Below are 19,921 nucleotides of genomic sequence, written 5' to 3'. Positions count from 1 at the left end.
GCATTGTAAAAGCCAGTAATTATATCAAACACTAAAACAGCAAGCACATACAATGCTGCTCACATTTGCAAAACAGGACTTCTTAAAATAAATAGATAAAGGCAAATCAAACTAAAAAATATCTGATAATAGTCCATCTTAGGCTCTTTGATATACTGTGTTTTATACACACCCACAGACATGTATAATAATTGGACAAGATTACTCTGAAGGAAAAGTGGGTTCCTTTTACTCTGGTTTATTTAATTACCCTGTAATTATGCAGAACCAACCCAATGCATGCTGCAAACTAGGCCATTAGAGTAGCTGCACTGAGTCAAGCCAAAAGATTATGTAGCTCTGTACCTTCTGTCCATTACTGGTCAGTAACAGACGCCTAGAAAATTGTACTACTGCAAGGTTTGCCTAGATTGAACTTTCCTTTGATATGTCCCCTTAGATTATGTCAATTGATGGTTTGAGAACCCCAACTATGTAAGCCACGGAGTCCATTTTCATAAATATTTTTTCTTTTTTACTTCCTGGAATAGTCTTAAATAATATACCTTCCTGAGGAGATGAAGTTCTACAACAGCTTTTTTGCCCTTTAGAATATTCTAGTTTTGGTTTACAACATGTATCTGGGGACAATGAAAGCAAAGGAGACAGATAGAGAACTGTGTTAAGAAGTAACAATTAAAAAATACTTTAGACTTCCTACATGAATCTCTCTGCACACTGATAGAGATTCCTATTCAGATCTTCAGATCTCACAAAGGTGCTTTCAGTATCTCCCAGTTGTCACCTTCTGAAAGGAAGACTACAAAAAGCTGTGTGTCATGTCACCATACGAGGTGCACAGCGCTAATAACAATGTATAATGTTTGTGTATAGTGCTTTGCAATAGGTGTTCAAAGTGCTGTACTGAGAATAATTAATCCACCAACACATTCATATAGTAGGTGGATCAAGCATCATTTTCACAATTTTGCAAGGGGGAACAATACAGAGGCTGTCAAACCTGAAGAGGACTAAGTAGAATTTGGTTGCCTGTCTTCCTCAGGCTCTTTCAAGTATCTCCGCCAGAGGCAATGACAGTTCACAGAATCATATTCCAGATCTTTCAGTTGCCTGGTTGCTCTCTGCAATTCTGGGCCGTGCTGCCTTTCTAAAGCTACACTTGACTGCTAATCTGGAATAAGACTGGGTATTTTTACTCACTTGCTGATTTTGGGGTCAAGAATCTCAATATTTTTGAAAATCACAGACGATTTTTGGTGAGTCATCCCAGAGGCTCAGAATCTTGAAGTCTGGCTACTTTCCACTCCATCAGTGGAAAAAAAAACCTCAGTATTAGTACAAAGTGCAAGAAATCCCCCAAAAGCATACATGTGTTTGGAAGGAGGGAATGAAGGAAAAATCCTTTAGCACTCACCGCTCCTATAGCTTCTACAGCTTCTCACCACTAGCATGGAAGGGATACCTGGAAAACAGTTGTTCTGGGTCATCTTCCCAATACAGAGATGTAGCTTAAATATTCCCTGAGACTCCCAGCAGCCAGTTTAACATTCAGATGTCTTCAGGACATACTAACTCCCCAGAACTGGAGAAATACTGGAAGAATGTGTTGCAGTGCACTTTTCTGTGCTGTACTGTCTAAGCCTTAGATGTACAAACGGATCTGTGCCATCACACATTTAAGAAATGGAATAAAAACCAACAATTTTTTTAGTATGCCCAGTCTTTTAAAAATGACATCTGCTCTAAATCCCTATACAGCTCAATGTTTTTCACTGCATTTCCAAAGCCATTCTTTTGTAAATAGATAATTAGTGCTTAAATACTTCTTTCAAGGGGTTTCTACATTAACATAAAAATAGTGTAATTACCGATGGTCAAAATGGCATGACTACAATGTATAAATTCTAATTTCTTTTGCTGCTCTGAAGCCGATTTTCTTTCTTCTTCAACACAATTTTAATCTGTTTTAAATGTGAGTCTTATTGAACCTAAAAATATAAAATACCTGTTAAGAGAGGAAGAAAAATAACTACCATCATTTTGCAAGATTGAACAGTAAAGCAAAAGTAAAGCTAAGCCTATGTTTCAGGCTCTTCTGAAGATCTTTTATTTTTTATCAAGAACTTAAAAGTAAGGATGATTTTTATTGACCAAAATTAGCTGATTTTGTTCTACAATCTAATACTAGAAACAGATAATTCTAGTAGTGATAGTTACTATAGCTGGGAAGGCACCTTCACCCTAAAATACTTTTTAGTCTGAAATAAAAATATTATCCTTTGAGCTGAATCTGCCCAGGTCAATTCCTAAAGTGCAAGTCAAACAATTTAATCCTTTTTTTTTCCCTGTGTGTAAATATGCAAGTAAGATTAACATTTTCAGGAAAATACTCTGAAGAGCTAATTGTTGTTTTCCACTACAATGCAAAGCCACCTATTTTTTTCTTTCAAATTTAGCATGAACTTGAATTTCAAATAGGAAGACTGTCTTTGACATTGGAAAATCTCAAGCAAACATACTGAAACAATGGGTATTATAAAATCTGTTAGTTAAAGTAATCTTTCCAATCCATGCACAGAAGAGAATTCTCAGAGAGAATATGGAAGTATGTGTTGCAGCTTATATCACAGATCGGCTATTTAGTTAAATTTCCAGGAAAGTAACCCACAAGCTCAAAGTGACAGTGGGTCCTGGAGCATACACAATTTGGAAATGATATTACAGACTTGAGCAAGGGGAATTACAAGAGCAACTGAGCCAAGCAGGCAATTTCCAGTGCCAACAATATAGGAGATAAAAAATAGAGATGGTTTTGGAGTCATTATTTGATGAGTGCACTAAAGCAGGACATGTGTCTTTGTATTTGTTCTACAACACATCTTATTTATATGCAGGTAGGGAATAAATAACGAAAACAAAAATAATGAAAAAGTTGAGGACAAGGATAGCTACAGCGCATAGTGAGCTTGACATATCTTATGATATAATCTACTTTATCTAGCCTTGATTACATAGAATCATAGAATGGTTTGGGTTGGAAGGGACCTTTAAAGATCATCTAATCCAACCTCCCTGCCATAGGCAGGGGCATTTTTCACTAGAGCAGGTTGCTCAGAGCCCCATCCAACCTCACTTTGAACATTTTCAATGATGGGACATGCACAGCCTCTCTGGACAACCTGTTCTGTGTCTCACCACCCTCACTGTAAAAAATTATTTCCTTATATCCAATCTAAATCTACCATCTTTCAGTTTAAAACTGCTGCCCCTTGTCCTGTCACTACAGGCCCTGGTAAAAAGTCTTTCTTCATCTTTCTTATAAGCCTCCTTTATATATTGAAAGGCCGCAATAAGGTCTCCCCGAAGCCTCCTCTTCTCCAGGCTGAACAACCCCAACTCTCTCAGCCTTTCTTCACAGGAGAGGTGTTCCATGCCTCTGATCGTTTTCGTGGCCCTCCTCTGGACCTGCTCTAACAGGTCCATGTATTTAGAAACAATTCCCCTGAATTATTTTCGGCTGTTTAAAGTGATGTCATTAAAATCTCCTAGACACACTGGAAAATTAGCGTATGTTCAAAGCTGTCATATCATGCATCCTTATAAAGTCATTAGAAAGTTTCACTGGCCTCATGGCCTTCCATTTGGCCCTAACATAACACATATTTTGTACTTCATTTTCTCTGCTTCTCCAAAATTGGGTTTTCAAATCTGGAAGAAAAATACAGTCAGAGAAGAAACTAGGTAAAAAAAGGAAAAGATGAAATATAAAAACAGGAGAAAGGTCAGTTCAGGAAAAGAAGGGAGGGAAATTATCAGGTTGGCACCATTGGCAAGCTTTGTAAACCGATTATTCATTGCTTTTTCCCTTCTTTTTCTAAGCTACCCTGAATAAGGGTAGCAAAATAGAAATCTGACTTGCAAAAGTACATCATGATACTGCATGACTGGGCAATAAGAGGACAGATGAAACTGAATATAAATTTACGCAGAATAATTCAAATGCTGGAAAAAATATACCAACTATAGATACACACTGATGGGTTTTGAACTAGATATTACCGTTCAGGAACGAGTTCATAGAGTTATAATAGGCAATTTTATGAAAATGCCATCTCATTGTTCAGTCACAGTCAAAAATAAAAACAGAATAATCCACAACACTAGAAAGGAAAAGAAACAAACTAGGAAATTTCATTATGCCAGGGGATAAATCTGGTGTTCTCAGATTCTGTGCAGTTCTGGTCTGACCATTTTTAAAAGGATATAGAACAAAGAGGTACAAAGAGTGACATAGATGATCAAAGGCATTTAAGGACTTCTAAACAGTCTTCAGCCTGAAAAATACCTTAAGGGCAGATATAGGAAGAGCGTATAAATTCTTAAGCAGAATGAAGAATGAAATTGTTCACTTGCTTCTTCCAGTATTAGGAAATACCAAATGAAACTAGTAGGTGACAGGTTCAAAATAAGCAAAGTTTGTTACGCAATCCATATCACATTGTGGAACTCTGATGCAAGACTGTGTCGGCGCTAAAAATTTGCATAGATCCAAAAGGCAATTAAAAAACTCAGAGAAGAAAAATCTATATATTAAATACAAAGTAATGCTGTGGCTCAAGAAGTCCTTGGACTGCCTACCAAAGAAAGCTGAGAAATTATGCACATGCATTTAATCTCCTCCATAGAGTTAGGCATCAACCTAGCCCTAGTAAAACCTCAAATCCCTCCCTGAGAAGGAGGGAGGGGGCTTTGAGAAAAAGAAAAGTGAAAGAAAACAACTAATTACCAAAAAGAACGAAGTGAAATGAAATGGAGTGGAGGGCTTTAGGGGTCAGAGGATAGAAAGTATAAAACTAGGTGACTAAGGGGCAGACAAAGCAGAGCACCTTGGCTGCTAGCCACAGTCAAAGACAATACTGGGCTAGAGAGACATACTATCTGAGCTGGTACAGCCCTTCCTGTGTACCCACATACAGTTAGCCTAAAAAAGACAGAAGATATTTTAGGGTATGATTCAGCAAGCCAACGTGCCTCTATTAGCCCAACACTAGAGCATGTGCTCAATATAACCATAAGGTCCATGGAAGTTAATGATGTTAATGTAAAATACACTTTGCATCAGACAGACACAGAAATTTTATGTAGAACAGAAAGATAAAATCTGAACTTGCTGAAGAGCCTCTTGAAGAGATGAAATAGGCCGACAGGCCAGAGTGGCACAGACACAAGAAGGTATGACGGAACAGAAAGCTAAAAAAGGTAGGAATCAATGCTACACATAAAGATACGGTGCAAAAGCAGAAATAGGATATGTATCTACTACTTAAGAGGAAGCTGAGATCAAGGGAAGGTGTAACAAACAAATACTCTAGTGTTTATTCCAAGGCATAAACAAAGTTTAGTCTAATAAGGGCAGAAGACATAGATTTGACACAGAACAAATAACTAAGTGGGAAGGTGAGCCCTGTGCTATAGGATGAAGGAATGGACAGGGAAATTTGGTGGCAGCAGGTAAGAATGACGGTGGAGGTAAAAGTCCGTGCCAGAGTCATTCAATTACTTTCTCAAGAAACTAGTAAAATGTTAAGACAAGGAAGAAGGAGAAGGTTGGGTAGGCTGTGGGAGTTGCAAAATCATGGCAGGTACTGGAAGCAGCTATCTAGAAAAATCAAAACTGTTGGAGACTAGTGCCTTTCACAACAAAATGGACAACCAGAAAAAACTTTTGAAATTTCTTCTTCTCAAAGAGAACACTTAAGCATTCTACCATTTACTATAGATTTTGCAAACACTCAAGGTGTTCAAGAGTTGATAAATTGTTCATTTAAAACAAAAAAAAAACACCTTCAAAATAAGCTGAAGTTTCCATTTTGAAATCTCATTGACTGTAATTTAAAGTTCACAAAGTTCCTTTGAACAGGAACAAAACTTTAAATGATAACTGAATGAAACCCATGTAGTGACCCCAAATTATTTTTCTATTGGATTTTCCAGAATGAATTAAAAAATTAGTTTCAATTTAGCATTTTTTCAAATTGCCAAGAAACTAAAAAAAATCTTTAATTTGCTAAATCTGCATATCTCAAAGATGCTCCTGCAAAAATATAACTCAAACCACAAAGATCACCTTTTCCCAAACCACACGCTACCATGAAATTGGAAGCATGCCTGAAAAGTCAGAAAATTAAGCCTTCTTTTGGAATAAAAATGATGAAAAGACCATCACAGAAGTGCCTTGGGAAATCTCCCTACCATACTGAGAGAATTTCAGCTTAAGGACTTCTTCAGAACACTGTACAGCTGTGACCAGCAGGGAGGCAGATGGAGAACTAGGGAGACAAAAACTGTGCAGTAAGTAATGTGTGTAGCCCCCATCCTTGCTCACTAGCAATATCCCAAAGCACTTTTCTTCCCACACTAGCAGATAAATAAAATGGGTATTATTTAGAAGGGATAACCATATGGTTTGTATAATCTTTATATGCTATTTTCAGTACATTATTATAATACATGGTAGAGACCTACAAAATACGATTAAAATTTGCTTTCTGTTTTACAACCAACCTGTTCCATTTGGGTACAGAGACAGATGTGAGGGCAGTATAACAGAGTATGTAACTTCCACATGCTGTCCCTACCTTAATACTCATAGAACAATGCAGTTGTTCCTTGTGGGTCATATTACTGGGTTCCCAAGCTCAAATAAATATTTATCACCCTTGCTGATAATTATTTGCTAGTAAATATTTGTTTAAATTGTGAAGTCCTGACTTTTTTTAATACTCTATTTCAGCCTACATGCATCTGTCTGCTTTGTGCCTTCCCAGTGTGGACTGCTGTAATATGTAGCACAAAAGACAGGAAAAATGCAAAAATATCAACTACAGGAAAGAAAATAAACCTAAAAACTGAAATCCATTACCCTTAAACTGTGTCCTTTCTCTCTCCAACTCCTTCATTTCCTCTCACCCTTTCTTTGATAATGAAGCATCAGAATCCAGAATCCATTTTTATTCTAAATTAAGGTATCCACACTGCTGCAGGAACAATACCGATTAGGGATTTTGTCTGGATGCAGTGTATGCTTTCCAATTTTCACTGTCATTTTTTTTAGCATCTACAAAACATTGCAGAAGCACATGTAAATCACCACTCTCTTGCCCAGTGGAACAGAATTTCAGTTACCAATGCCAACAGTTGCCTACAGAAGGCATCTACATCTGGTCTGCTACATCCAAGACAGCAACCACAGGCACACGTTTTGCTTTGTTTGGAATTCATCACTGTGGTGCAGCTGAGCCTCAGATAAAAAAACTATGAGCCTCCGGGGTTAAACAGACAAATGTTTTCAGTCACAACAACTTTTTTTTGCGGGGAAGCAAAGCCATAACAATGTATGTAAGAGGTTTTATGTAAATCATTAAAGGCCTACTGCCTTAAATTGTTGCTAACACCAAGAAGTTGCTTAATGTACACTTGAGAGTGTGAAGGCAGAACAGATGAATAGTCTCACAAATCTTATTTGCTCAGTTGGAAAAATGCAAAAATATTTGTAAAAAAAAAAAAGAGAAAAAATCTGATTCCTGCTCATTGCCATTCAAATTTAAAAGTCAAATTAATATTCATCATTTCTGAGTGCATGATGGTTTTTACTGGGAGGCAGACGGGGCAGATACAATCAGTAAACAAATTTACTTCCAAATCCACACGGAATTCAATACCTACCTAGCCACTCATTGAATTTTTTTACTTCACTAGGAAGTCCCAGCTCAGTAAAATCACCAGCATGTATTAACACATCTCCATATGGCATTTGGATGGGATCAGTTCTTGAGTGAGTATCAGAAATACAGACAAATCGTGTATATCCTGGAGGTTTGGGAGCATCATGGGGCACCGGATCAACCCTGTAGGAAATGCATCATAACAAGGTTATAAAGTACTTATGTACTTCTTAGTGTCTACTTTGCAATTCTAATACTATTTTTTACCTTTACAAAAGATTACACAGGCTTCCAGATCTGTCTGATGGAAGAGATTTATTAAAACAAAACTAACACTAATGGGAGGTGTAAAAATTCTTGATGTTCACATCACAACATTTTCAGTATTTGTTGGGTAGATGGATTCATTTAAAGAGATTAAGGAAAAGAGACTGAACTATGGCAGTAACTCTGAAACAAACACAAATAAACCAAAGGCATTGCCAGTTTCAAAGTAACAGTACTATCCCATTTCATTGTTTAGATCTGACTACATAGTACACAGGGAAAAGATTTATTTTAGATACATAAATACATTTAAATGCATTTTTTCTAATTATAACTTTTTTCTGCAAGTTATATAATTCCAGCAAATTTAATTAACACATTTTGGAGATATGTTTCAGTGTGTTAATGCAAAGCAAGATAAGAACTCTCCTGACAACACAGCTGTAAATGTACGTTCAAGCCTGACTATTGTCAGGACAAATGTGGCAACTTTCTGGGCTTAATTATACTAAATGAAATCAGATGCTGTGAGGGGTGAGGCTGCATTGTTCAGAGTCCAATCTCGATATTCAAAACTGAGGAAACAAAAAGATCTGACCCAGTTTGATGAGACTTACTTAAGATTTAGAAGAGAAAAGCAGAGAACACCTCTCTGCTATATGAGGAATACTTATTTTCAACTCAATCTTTTTACCCTCAATCCGTATTTTGTTAGAATATATAGAAGCAAATGTATCTATATGCAGCTATACCATATCTGCTACTCCAGTTAGGGAATTCTGGTGGAGTAAAATCAAAAAGCCAGAGATGCAAGAGCTACATTTATGTCACTAGAAATCAGAGATATATACAGAATTGTTACGAATTATTTTACTTCTACAACATTTATTTTGAAAGGACAAATAAAATTAGTTTTGTTCACTGTTGCGGTATGTAATACATAATCATAACCCTTGCTGGTTGTGCTTCAGTTCAGCAGCTTTTATATAAATAAACTCAGGAAAAAAGTTAAAGAGATCTTTGCTATTAATAATACTACCCCTGTTTACTGGGTAAATTTTCAGGAGGCATTTTATTGCTTGAAAGATATACGATAATAATCTTTAATCACGCAATCTTGTCTCTAAGTCAAAGAATTCAATGAAATTTATAGGCGGGTAAACTGAGGTGTTTTTGACAACAAGATTAGTGAGAGAGCGAGGAATAAATCTAAAACATTCATATCGTGTTAAATATAGAAAAAGTTCTTAGCATTTTCTACAATATAACTACAAGACCAGAGTATGAACAAATTATTTTGTATTGTATTGTCTTTTCTAGACCTTTTTAGGAAGAAGAAATGTTGAGGTTTTTAGAGCAGTACTGGAGAAATAGCCTTTTAGTACAAGTAACTTGTAGTCATCTTTCTGAAGTTCCAGTTTTTGAGCAGAAAGTAACCAAAAAATGAGGTAAGAAGTAAAATCAGCTGTGATCAAATCATACCTAATGAATACCCAACAGTATGTACATGCTAGTAGGATATGTAAGCAAGCACATACTGGAAATTGTAAAACTCGGCTGACAAAGAGTGGAACGTTTGGACCCTGAGACAGAGCAGCTGCAAACACCCTGTGTAGGACTGACGGAGGGTATATGTTGGGGGAGGACCACAGGCACATGTAGAAGGGCAGATGAAAAAAAAAGTTAGATGCAGGGGGAGTTAGGCATAGGAGGTCACAACCTCAAACAGTGCAGCTGCATGACGGCCATCGCATGTTAAAAATGCTTCTGTTTTGGAGGGAAGAGAGCTGCCATAGAGTGAGCTCCATGGGTGGTGAGTAGAGGTAGCAAGGGTGCAAAGGAATATGGATGGCGAATGGTGGTTTTTAGACTAGCGAGTGAGGCTTGTCCTAAGGTGCGAGCTGTGTGAAGGGCAATGCATTCAGGAGTTCTTCCTCTAAATGAACTGGGATGGCTGGATAAAAATGAGGGGGAGCTGACCCTGGCTATTTTTGCAGCCGTTCAAGCTAAAAAGATTAAACATCAGTTCAGTAAACAAATTTCTGATTATTGCTCTCCCTGCCCAGCACTTCCCAAAGTGAGTTACAGGTCAACCCAACACATATGCATACTACCCTGGCACAACGTAAGGATATGGACTGGTCTAAAATACCACTTTTTGACTTTTCATGGTAGGGTAGCCTTTAAAGCAGGTGCTTCCTCTCCCTCAGAAATCTTTTAAAGCTCAGCACAGCAGTAAGTTGGGTGTTGGGGAGTAGCATGCATTTCACATGTTGCTCCTCTGAAGCCTTACCATGGCAACCCATGCAGCACATAATACACATGCTTTTTCTTATAGTTTGGATGGGGACGGGGAAGATGTGGACAGCATTCTCCTGTGTGCTGAGGTACGCATAACTTTTAAATGCTGTGCAATGGGCCAGAGAATTTTCATGGGAAAAAGGCAACAATACAAAAAAACAAATAAATGAGATGCAGATTTTCACATTGAAGTGATATGCACACACTGAGGCCGGATATAGGTAAAAACATATGTCAAGTTTCACAAATGCATCTAAGTTGTATTACTGGAAATAATTTCTGAAGGCTCAATCCCCATTATTCTTATGTAATGCATTCCCATAGCAGCTGTCACACCAACACCCAATGCACTGCTTGCAGCATGAGCAGAGGAATAAAGATCTGCTGATTATTTTTGTGTGAATGCTGTTGTTTTTCTTTACAGCAGTATGAAAACTTGCAGAGAAATTGAAAAGCAAAGTTAAAAAATCTCAGAGCAAAAACACTGCCAGAGGTTCATTTATACACTAGATTTCAGTGTATAAGCAAGGCAGGAACTGCCCAGAAATGACTGATGGACTTGAAAACATTATCAGAATTTACCACCCTTCTTGTCAGTGGCAACCCAGACATCTCACAAGCACAGGAATGCCAGACTAAGATGGGGCTAGGAAGGGCTGTCAGCATGTTATGGGTGCTAAAATGTGAAACAAGAAATAGAAAACTGCATGGAGGGCCAAGGAAGAGGTGCAAGATTGAATTCAGAAGAAAAGAAGCACAAAACCCCTCCTGTGGTTAAAGTAGTTTACTGCGAGTTCAGATGTTAACAGGTCTATGTGAAATCTGTTTATGATTGCCTGCAACATCACTAAGCTAGGTATTTTGAACTATAAACAAAGACAAGGCAAAGCCCTCACCTCCTGAAGTTAATGACAAAACTTGCATGGACTAAAGCAGGGCTGAGATTCATGTGAATAAAAGGTGCTTTTGTTACACTTTTTACGTCTACTTTTCCCTTCTTTTTTATTATTCTATTCAATGATAGGAGGCAAAAGCAATCCTGCTGGTATTCAGAAACATTATTTACAATTTCTGTACCAAGAGAAAGAGTAGGTCAGATTGTGGTAAATGTTTCAATTGATTTAGCCTGTTTTTCTATTTGCACAAGCCTTTTCAATAGTAGATTGCTAAACCATTCTGAGGAACCATTTTCTAAGGATAGCTTATTTTCAACTACTTGTTTAGGTGCTGAACTTCTATCATGCAGTTGATTGTCTAAGCCCTCCAGTAATATGATTTGTTACTGGTTAGAAGTTTAAATAGCATTTGTTGAGTACCAAGTGGATACTAATAAATAACTTATTTTCAGCGCACTAAAAAACATTCCGCTTTTAAGACCAGTGAACAAATTCATGAGTGCCCAGGAACTGTCCGAATATTCACGAAGAATGGCTAAGCCTCGACAAATAAAGCAACCTGCATTTGGCATCTTCACTTCTAAAAGTATTTCTGAACCCACATTTGTTTGCTTGTACTTTTGCTACCATTTGCCAGCTCTATAAACAAAAGATGTTTCCCAGTGCTAACACTCAACTCATTTTACTGTTTGCATTTCAATAGTAACTAAAAACCCCCAACACAGACCATAAGCTAATACACTGCCCCCAAAAACTGAGTGTTTGCTCACCACCCTGGTATATTTGTTAGTCTTCAGATTTTTTAAATATAATATCTAATTCATGCCAAAGAATGCACCTAAGCATTCACTAAATAGACATATAGTATTCAACCAGTCATAATTGCTGAATTTTTTAACTGCAGAAATCGTGGCCTATGTTTGTAAATTACCAGATCATATTAAATACCAAAAATGTGAATGAGGTGATTATTTATTCAGTCTTCCTAAAGGAAAAAAACTTTCCTTTAAGAAAATGAAAACCAGCCTTCTGATCTAAAGATAAGGCTGCTTCTCTCTTTCATAAACACAATAAAATGGTGCAGACATTTTTATTCCCTATAAAAATATTTTACAGTAGAATTTTATACTTAATTTATTTGTAATAGCTTTACTGTTTTGCTCTTCCTTCTGGCTTTAAACTTTATGGCAGGTTTCATTTTGTAATTATAATTCTCCACTTTACATTATAAGTAAATCATTTAGAGCAGTTAATTTTACTGATGTTGTCATTATATAAGAAGTCAGAAACAAACACATTATTTTAATTACTCTTTAAGCACTTGGCATCTTTGGCACGTCGATATGAAAGTAAGTTGTCGGATGGGTGCCCACACCATTTTATTTATTGATGTGACTTTTCCCTTGTATGTAGCTGTAATATAACTAACCAAACAGTAAGTGTTGTACAGATACAGGCTTGGTATTTTCAACAGCTATTTACATTAATAATCAAGTGCACAATGCAAACGAACATTATTAAGATTGCAGAAAGTATCATCCTTGTAGCATCTCTTACTTTATTATCACTGCTTGTTGTTTATTTCTCTTTTTAATACGTAAGTATGATGTATTAAAGTTATGCTAGTGATCTTTCTCCCATTCTTTAACAAAGTACTTATACTTTCCAAATGGACTGATTTTGTATCGTTATAGTAATTATTATTAGAAAGGCAGCAAAACAGTGTTCTTTGAATTCTTTTTGACTGGTCCATCAAATACCACATTGACAAGGCAATAACAATTCAGAAGGCTGTGCTAGAGCAATAACAAAACTATAATACTTACATTTGCACATGTGGGGGCTGAAAACGTCCCTGGTTAATGTTGTAGAACGTGAAAGCCTGTGTGGGGTTGGAGCTGTACTCATCCACTTCAATTATGAGTCTACTGTGCTGATGCCTTCTAGCTGCCATAATGTGCGACTGGGCGAAAGCCATGCTTGCACGGTGTAGTTCGGCTTTTTCAGGCGATCATATCTGCTATCTTCCTACATCGATGGAAGAAGACCATGACATCTCCTTACCTAATCAGCACACTGCCCTTCGAAAAACCTGAAAGCAGATTGAAGAGATGGAGCATAACTGTTTGACAGTTAACCTGTTTGGAATTTGCTTTATTTAATATGAGATGAAGATGAAGCAGGGATATGCAGGGATGAAGACACACAGCTCAAAGAACTCATCACAAACGTTTCCAACTCAGCAATTTGATGAACGTACTTTAGTTGGGGGTGGGAAGCAGGGAGTGGAAGTAAACTTGCTAAAGAACACAGGGGCAACTTCCTCAAGTATTTCAGACATTTAATACAAATTTAAAAGACAAGGCAGTCATTCTTCAGAATGGTGCGTCAAATAATAATGTTTCTTCAACATAATCATTTACTTTCCTTTCTTTTTTTATGGCATGGCTGAATGTTTATTCCCCATGCTCCTTCAAAAAAAACCCACCAAATACATGGCTGTGCACGACCAAAATGCAAGTTAATTAAACAAGAATCAGTTTAACCAATTCTTCAGAAAGTCTGCGCCATTTATTATGGGGAAGCATTGCAAGTGGTTGTTCTTTACATCCTAAGGAACGGACCAAACGGGCTTCTATGCACTTGCTCCCGGTTTTGTACTATCACTGAAGGAACTCCTGCCACAGATATGAAGGGCTCCCCCCTTCAAACACATTCTCTTCTCAATCAGCACTAGCCCAACATTCTGGATTCACTGGAAAAGAAAGTGATTCAATGGCTAACACACAGTTAAATGTTATTAAATATTTAAAAAAGTAAAATCCATACAGGTTTTATGTTTGGGAATAAATTTTTCCCTGAAGGTTATGCAAGTCTAGAATAGCTGCACTGAAAATGGGTAGAAGAACAGCAAAGTGAAACCAACTGGAATGCAAAGAGTATCCCCTAGAAACAGCAGAAAGTAATTTAAATGTGAATTTTACTTTTATTTCCCAGTTTTAATAAAAAATGGATTATAAGCTGTAAAGGTGGGTATTTTTACAGTATAATTCTGCATCCGTTTCAAAAGTTGTCTGTCTTAAATATTTACTTTCATGCAAGTGAGGGCTCTTTTCTTCTAAGGAATATAAGTAATCTGCTTCAGAAGATGTATTTTATGGTAAGCCATGCTAGAATGCAGCAACTCACTTAATATGTGCAGATTCTGGAAAGCAGGGCTACAAGTATTTTATGTGACCTTGCTGATGTGCCTTACTTCCATTCTGAAGGGACCACTGCCAAGAGTGATGGATGAGGGAGGTCTTCATAGTCACTCAAATTTTTAAAGCTATTTACAGGTACTTCGGTCCAATTCAATTCTAGTGGCAGTCAGGCACCTAAGCATCTTTTAAAATCTGGGCTTCAGTCCTTTGCTTAACTACTACAGATGTTAAGTACTCCAAGAAGTGGTGGTGTATTTTTGTTTTGGGAAATCTTGTCCTTAGGAAACTGAAATGAGAGATTCAGCTCAGTTTTGTTACTTGCTGAATGGCTGTAAAATGATGACAACTTGCTGTCACTAACAACCCGCAGGAAAACAGTCTGAGAATGAAAGAGCAGATTCCTTCATGCCCCTAGAATTGAGTGGTAAGGAAATGTTAGAATAACAACGAAGACAATTTTGGATTTTAAACACTCTCAGATGCCACGTTCAGGCTACGGAACAAGCAGCAGCACAAAGGAATATGCCAGAGCAGGGGGAGGGAAGGGAGACGCTATCCTTCTAAGAATAATCAAGTACAAATTGCTGCATTTAGGAAATAAGAAATTATGATGGCAGATGTGAAGAACCTTCCCTGAGGAGCTTCCTGTATTAAATGATGCATTTGTAAAGAAGTTTGAATAGGCAAGGTCAGAGATTTTATAGGGGGCAAACTGTTCTAAGTGAACCTACTTCTGTTTGAAAGAAACTATTAGAACTGGTGACCTCTAGAAATATTCTCCAATAAGATTAATAATTTATGATTCCACAGCTCTACATAAGGATTTCAAACTACCTGAAAAACACAGCCTTTGTTTTATAATTCAGGGATTATGCCCACTTTACACACAACTGAACTGCAGTTACAAAGGAGTTCAGGCACTGCCTTAGAGATCTATAATCTCCCTTCGGCCTTAGTAAGTTCTCAGGAGCTCATAGCAGGTGAGAAAATGCCTTCTGTCAGCCTCCTCTTTGGGTCCTCTCTTTTATGACTTCTCTCAAGTTATACATCAAATCTGCTGCAGAAACAGCAGACGTAGGCAGGTACCCCAATATCCACTCTTAAGCTCTGCTTCCTCTTTCTGGGTAAGTGGAAAATACCACTTACCAATACAAACTAACTCAAAAAAAACAAATTTATTTGCAAACAGAAACAAACCATAGCCAGCACACCGCTGATATACCCTTTAGTGCTGAAGAGTTCTTTTAAGGAGGGAATCAATCCTTGCACATGGGAGAGTGTATGAATCACACCATTAGGCCAGCTTGAGAGGATGCTAGCCACAGACATTCAGCAAGAAGTTCACCATATAAACATGTAGAAAATGGGAAGACAACGTATTTCACCTGAGGTAAAGAAAAAAAAAAGGGGAGAAAAAAGAGATGCCACAGCACTGCTAAGCCTTCTGCCAAATAGCAGTCACCCAGTATCAACCCTGGACACATAAAAAGCATCCAAGACTGGAGAAGAAAAGAGAGCGCGCCAGATCCTGCAATAAAAATAAAATAACTAGCAATCATATGAATAGCCTGTGCTAAACAAAAATCACATATGTAACACGCATAATCAGTAAGCATAATTCAATAGCAAGCTTAATTCAAGCTCATTTCAGAAACATACACAGATGTCTTTGAACCTTACCTTTCAGTCTAGGGTTTTCTTCCTGCATAAGTGGTTGGCTGACTACTAACATTCTTGGTGTTCGACAGAACAAGCTGTCTCTTTCCAGCTTGACTGATAACCAGACTGACACCCATTACTCCCCTCTTTCTGTTTCCATTTTCAATAGTCCCCCAAATCATAACTTTTTCTTTCTTTTAATATTCTGAAATTTCTTCCTTTCCCAAACCAGAATATAAAATGCAGCAGGGAAATAATTATCTGCTTCTATAGCATGCAAGTTTTAAAATTATATGCCCAGCATTAACAACACAGAGCATTAAGACTCAAATCCCCACAGCGACAACATGCTAACCATCCTCTTCCCCCAGACTTATGGAGCTGCGGGATGTCTGCCAGGGAAAAACAGAGAAATGTAAAAAGGACTGCAAGAACATGAATACTAAAATAAATATCACAAACCTGGCTGTTAGAATCACAGACTGAGAAAAAGCTATTAAATCAGCTAAGCCATCTTCTTACTGATGGCAGGAATGTTCTCCATACATTATTTTTCTGCTGCTTTCTCCAGCATGTGTTCAAATGTTCACAGAGCTCTGACCCAAAGCCCACTGTGTACGACGGACACTGCTCCACCGTCTTCAGAAGGCTTTGCATCAGGCCATAAACGATGTGGATTGCAACAACTGTCCTGAGGAATTACTGGACTAGGCAGGTGCTTGAACCCAGATTTATATTTCAATCCTTTGATGAGGTCCTCAAATAAATCTTTGTATTAAGATTTTTTTACTTTTTCAGCCTGAAATTTCTCGTATTTTCATCTCACAGCCTTCTTGTATAGCTGCCATAATTATTTCTCTTTTGCATGAATTTTCCAGCCTATTTATGCATCCTATTTCTGTTTTTTTCCATTTCAAGCCAACTTTTTATTTTAATCTCACGTCTTCACTCACAGATTCTGCTTTATTCTATGTTCGTCCTTCAGTTCACCCTCATGTCCACTGTCTCTCGCCATATCTCATTCCATCGTCCCACTGTTCCCTCCATCATCTACCCTTTGTCTCAAGTCTAAAAACAACACTGAGAACTTCTTGAAAATTATTCCAGCAACACAAAATATGAATCTAGACTTGAAAACAACATGGCTTAAGCAGATGTCACTGAAATAATAATTGGAAACCAAGATAAAATACTGATGATGATGATAATAAAAAAAGAAGTTATAAAATAAGAGAGAAAACTGTGAAGGAGTTATCTGTTGAGCAGTGAACTTCACTAGGTTACAAAAAATCTGGAGGTCAAGAAGCACAACATGGCTATAGCATACCCCAACAACAGTTGAAGAGAGGCAGCTGCCAGATTTTGCACTAATAACAGTGAGATAACATAAAGAAAGAAGAGGATGCTGGGACTCTAAGCAGTACCAAGCTCAGTGGCAAAGAGGTAGCTATGGAAAACATGTTAGTTTTGTTCAGAGAATCTGACAAGCTGGGATTTGGGGAGGCAATGAAGAAATGAAATGTAGTATCAAAAAAAAAGACATTTTCATGCAGCTATAAAACATCAAAGCCATATTTTTTTCAGGAAAAGCCAGTAAGACAACAGCAGTAAAATACCTTAAAGAAGCGCGTGAGAGTTTGTGATAGACCGCATAGTGACACACTTGCTTCTTGTGCAAATCTTGGCTACTGTTAACCAGAACCCCTTCCAACAGCTTCATCAAAGGTTCAGGTCTTCCCCTATACTGCACTACAGTGCTCTTCATAAACTATCAGGTCATCCTTTACACAGGGAAGTATACCCTTTATTTAAACCCAAAAAAAGTGCTACAGAGTATTCTGCAGCAACGGACCCAACTGTCATAGTAACATTCCTATAACCACTAGTGATTGGCTTCATTATCACAAATTACTATTTTTGTTTTAACCCCCCGCAAAAAGCTTGTTATAGACTGACCAGCAATAAGCGAACATACTGGAATCAGTAAAGCAATCACTTACTATGAGCAATAGGCTGAAAATGCTGAAAGTTTTTTGCTGTCTAAAATACCCATTTCAGATACTCCAGATAGAAGCCAATCAATGGAATTAGGTCTGCTATCTTCAGTTCTGCCATCGGGAAATGAATACTGAAATAATCTAAAAAGGCATTATTCTGTGGGAAAGGATGAGCCAGGCAAATCACTCTGCAGATGAAAGCTTTTCCAAAGGGATACACTCTCCTCTTCCTCCTCTTCATTTTCTGAAACAGAATGCAAGTCCTGGCAAACCAAAACCACCGAGTTTCCCCTTAGCAGACTAGTTTGGACTCACTTGACAAATGAGGACTTTAAAGTGAAGGCAGCATAACCAAATGTCATTGAGACACTTGTAGATTTTAAGGTCAATCATGCACATTTCTACTGATGGAATCATTAGGCTTTCTAAATGAATACAATTTGCAGTAGACAGAAACATTTCCCATTGCATTTAAAAAATAAACAAATAAAACTGCAATATACTGAAGTGAAATATGCATTTATAAGCCCCCTTTTCCCAAAGCAAACGCTTTATGTACCTGCAATTTGTGTCAATGAGAACTAAACAACAGCATTAAAAAACCAACAGACTCCTCAAGGATAACTGAGTTACAATCTCATAACCTGTGGTGCCATTTAAGGTGTTTACCACCCTTACAAACCTCCCAGAGTTCTTCATGACGAACGGAGTGACCTAGAAATCCTGCCGGGAAACCTAACCCTACTTAGCTACAGAAGCAGTATGGCATTTGAGAGCATTAGCTTTTCTAAATGCCAGTTTAGCGGTGGTGAAACGTGCCAGGGTGACAGCCTTCAAGCCTGCAGCCTTCCATCCCCGGCACAGACAGAGCGCGCGCAGAGGGGCTGGCACCCGCGCCAGACCTGGCGCGCTTCCCTGGCCCGCCTGTGCGCCTCGGGCCTCCGCTGCAGAGACCACCACTGTAGGGCAGCTCTAACCTCATATTCATACAGGCTAAGAAATCCCAGGTTTTAAGCAGCAAATAAATGTAGAAATGAGGGCGAGTTTTGCAATGCAGATTTATCTCCGCAAAAAAAATGGAACGCACTCACTGGTCCATTCTATGAGTACCATGAGATGGCAAGATGTACTGCTCCATCTGCTCCTCGGGGCATAACATGTAGGTATATTGCTGTGCAAGTCTGTAAAGTTGTCTTAAGGTCAAAAATTGGAATAAAACCTTTACAAATGCCTCTTCACCATGGCTCTTACCATGGATTTCACAATCCTCGTCTGGTAATTAGAGCACATACGCTCCACTATGGTATTTTCAAAAACCTTTGCCTATGGTGTATCTTTAATTGAAAGAGATCTTAAGCATCCCGTTTTTCAGTCTCTGCTTTCTTCAGTGGCTTCTGCTGAAAGAAGTTACACCATCCCCATGATTTATTAGGGGGACTCTTCGGGCGGTCTTTTTAAAACATGTCTGAGATGGTTTTCTGTGCCAGAGAATCTAAATTTGCTAACTGTTATCAGTCAAATAATACTCAGTTCTGTGACTGTATCTTTTCCCTGGAAGTCAGAGTTATTCCCACCCATATAACCAAAACCAGGGGGCATAATTCTGCGTTACTTGTATGCCTCAGTCATACTGACTTCAATCAGAAGAAATGCAAGATCTATCCTCTTCTGTTTAGACTCTCCTATTTCACCTATCAATGAATACTTCAGTGCCTCATCATATATATCACATATTTGTTAACTGCAGATCTACAAGGCACTGAGCAATCTGTTTTGTAGCATGAAAAAAAATCAGTGACTTAAATAAGACCTCTTATTTCTCTGTAATTACGATTACCTTAACCTACATGAGAAAAAACACAACAAAAACCCCC

The 19,921-nt window shown here is 37.9% G+C and overlaps 1 protein-coding gene across 2 annotated transcripts in view; it reads right to left on the bottom strand.

Moving 5' to 3' along the window:
* The window catches only part of MPPED1 (metallophosphoesterase domain containing 1), a 64,947-nt gene that overhangs the window by 37,120 nt on the left and 7,906 nt on the right, over positions 1-19,921 (bottom strand). For both annotated transcript variants that reach the window (XM_075161722.1, XM_075161712.1), the window contains exons 2-3: positions 13,015-13,280; positions 7,726-7,907 (exon numbers count right to left, since the gene is read on the bottom strand). In XM_075161722.1, coding sequence (XP_075017823.1) covers positions 7,726-7,907; positions 13,015-13,166 — 334 coding nt within the window. In that variant the 5' untranslated portion in view covers positions 13,167-13,280. The remainder of the gene's footprint in view (positions 1-7,725; positions 7,908-13,014; positions 13,281-19,921) is intronic.

This window comes from Calonectris borealis, chromosome 1 (genome assembly GCF_964195595.1).
Source record: "Calonectris borealis chromosome 1, bCalBor7.hap1.2, whole genome shotgun sequence".
Taxonomy (NCBI): Eukaryota; Metazoa; Chordata; class Aves; order Procellariiformes; family Procellariidae; genus Calonectris; species Calonectris borealis.
Note: the sequence above shows the minus strand (reverse complement) of the source record. Positions and strands in the feature narration are given on the sequence as shown.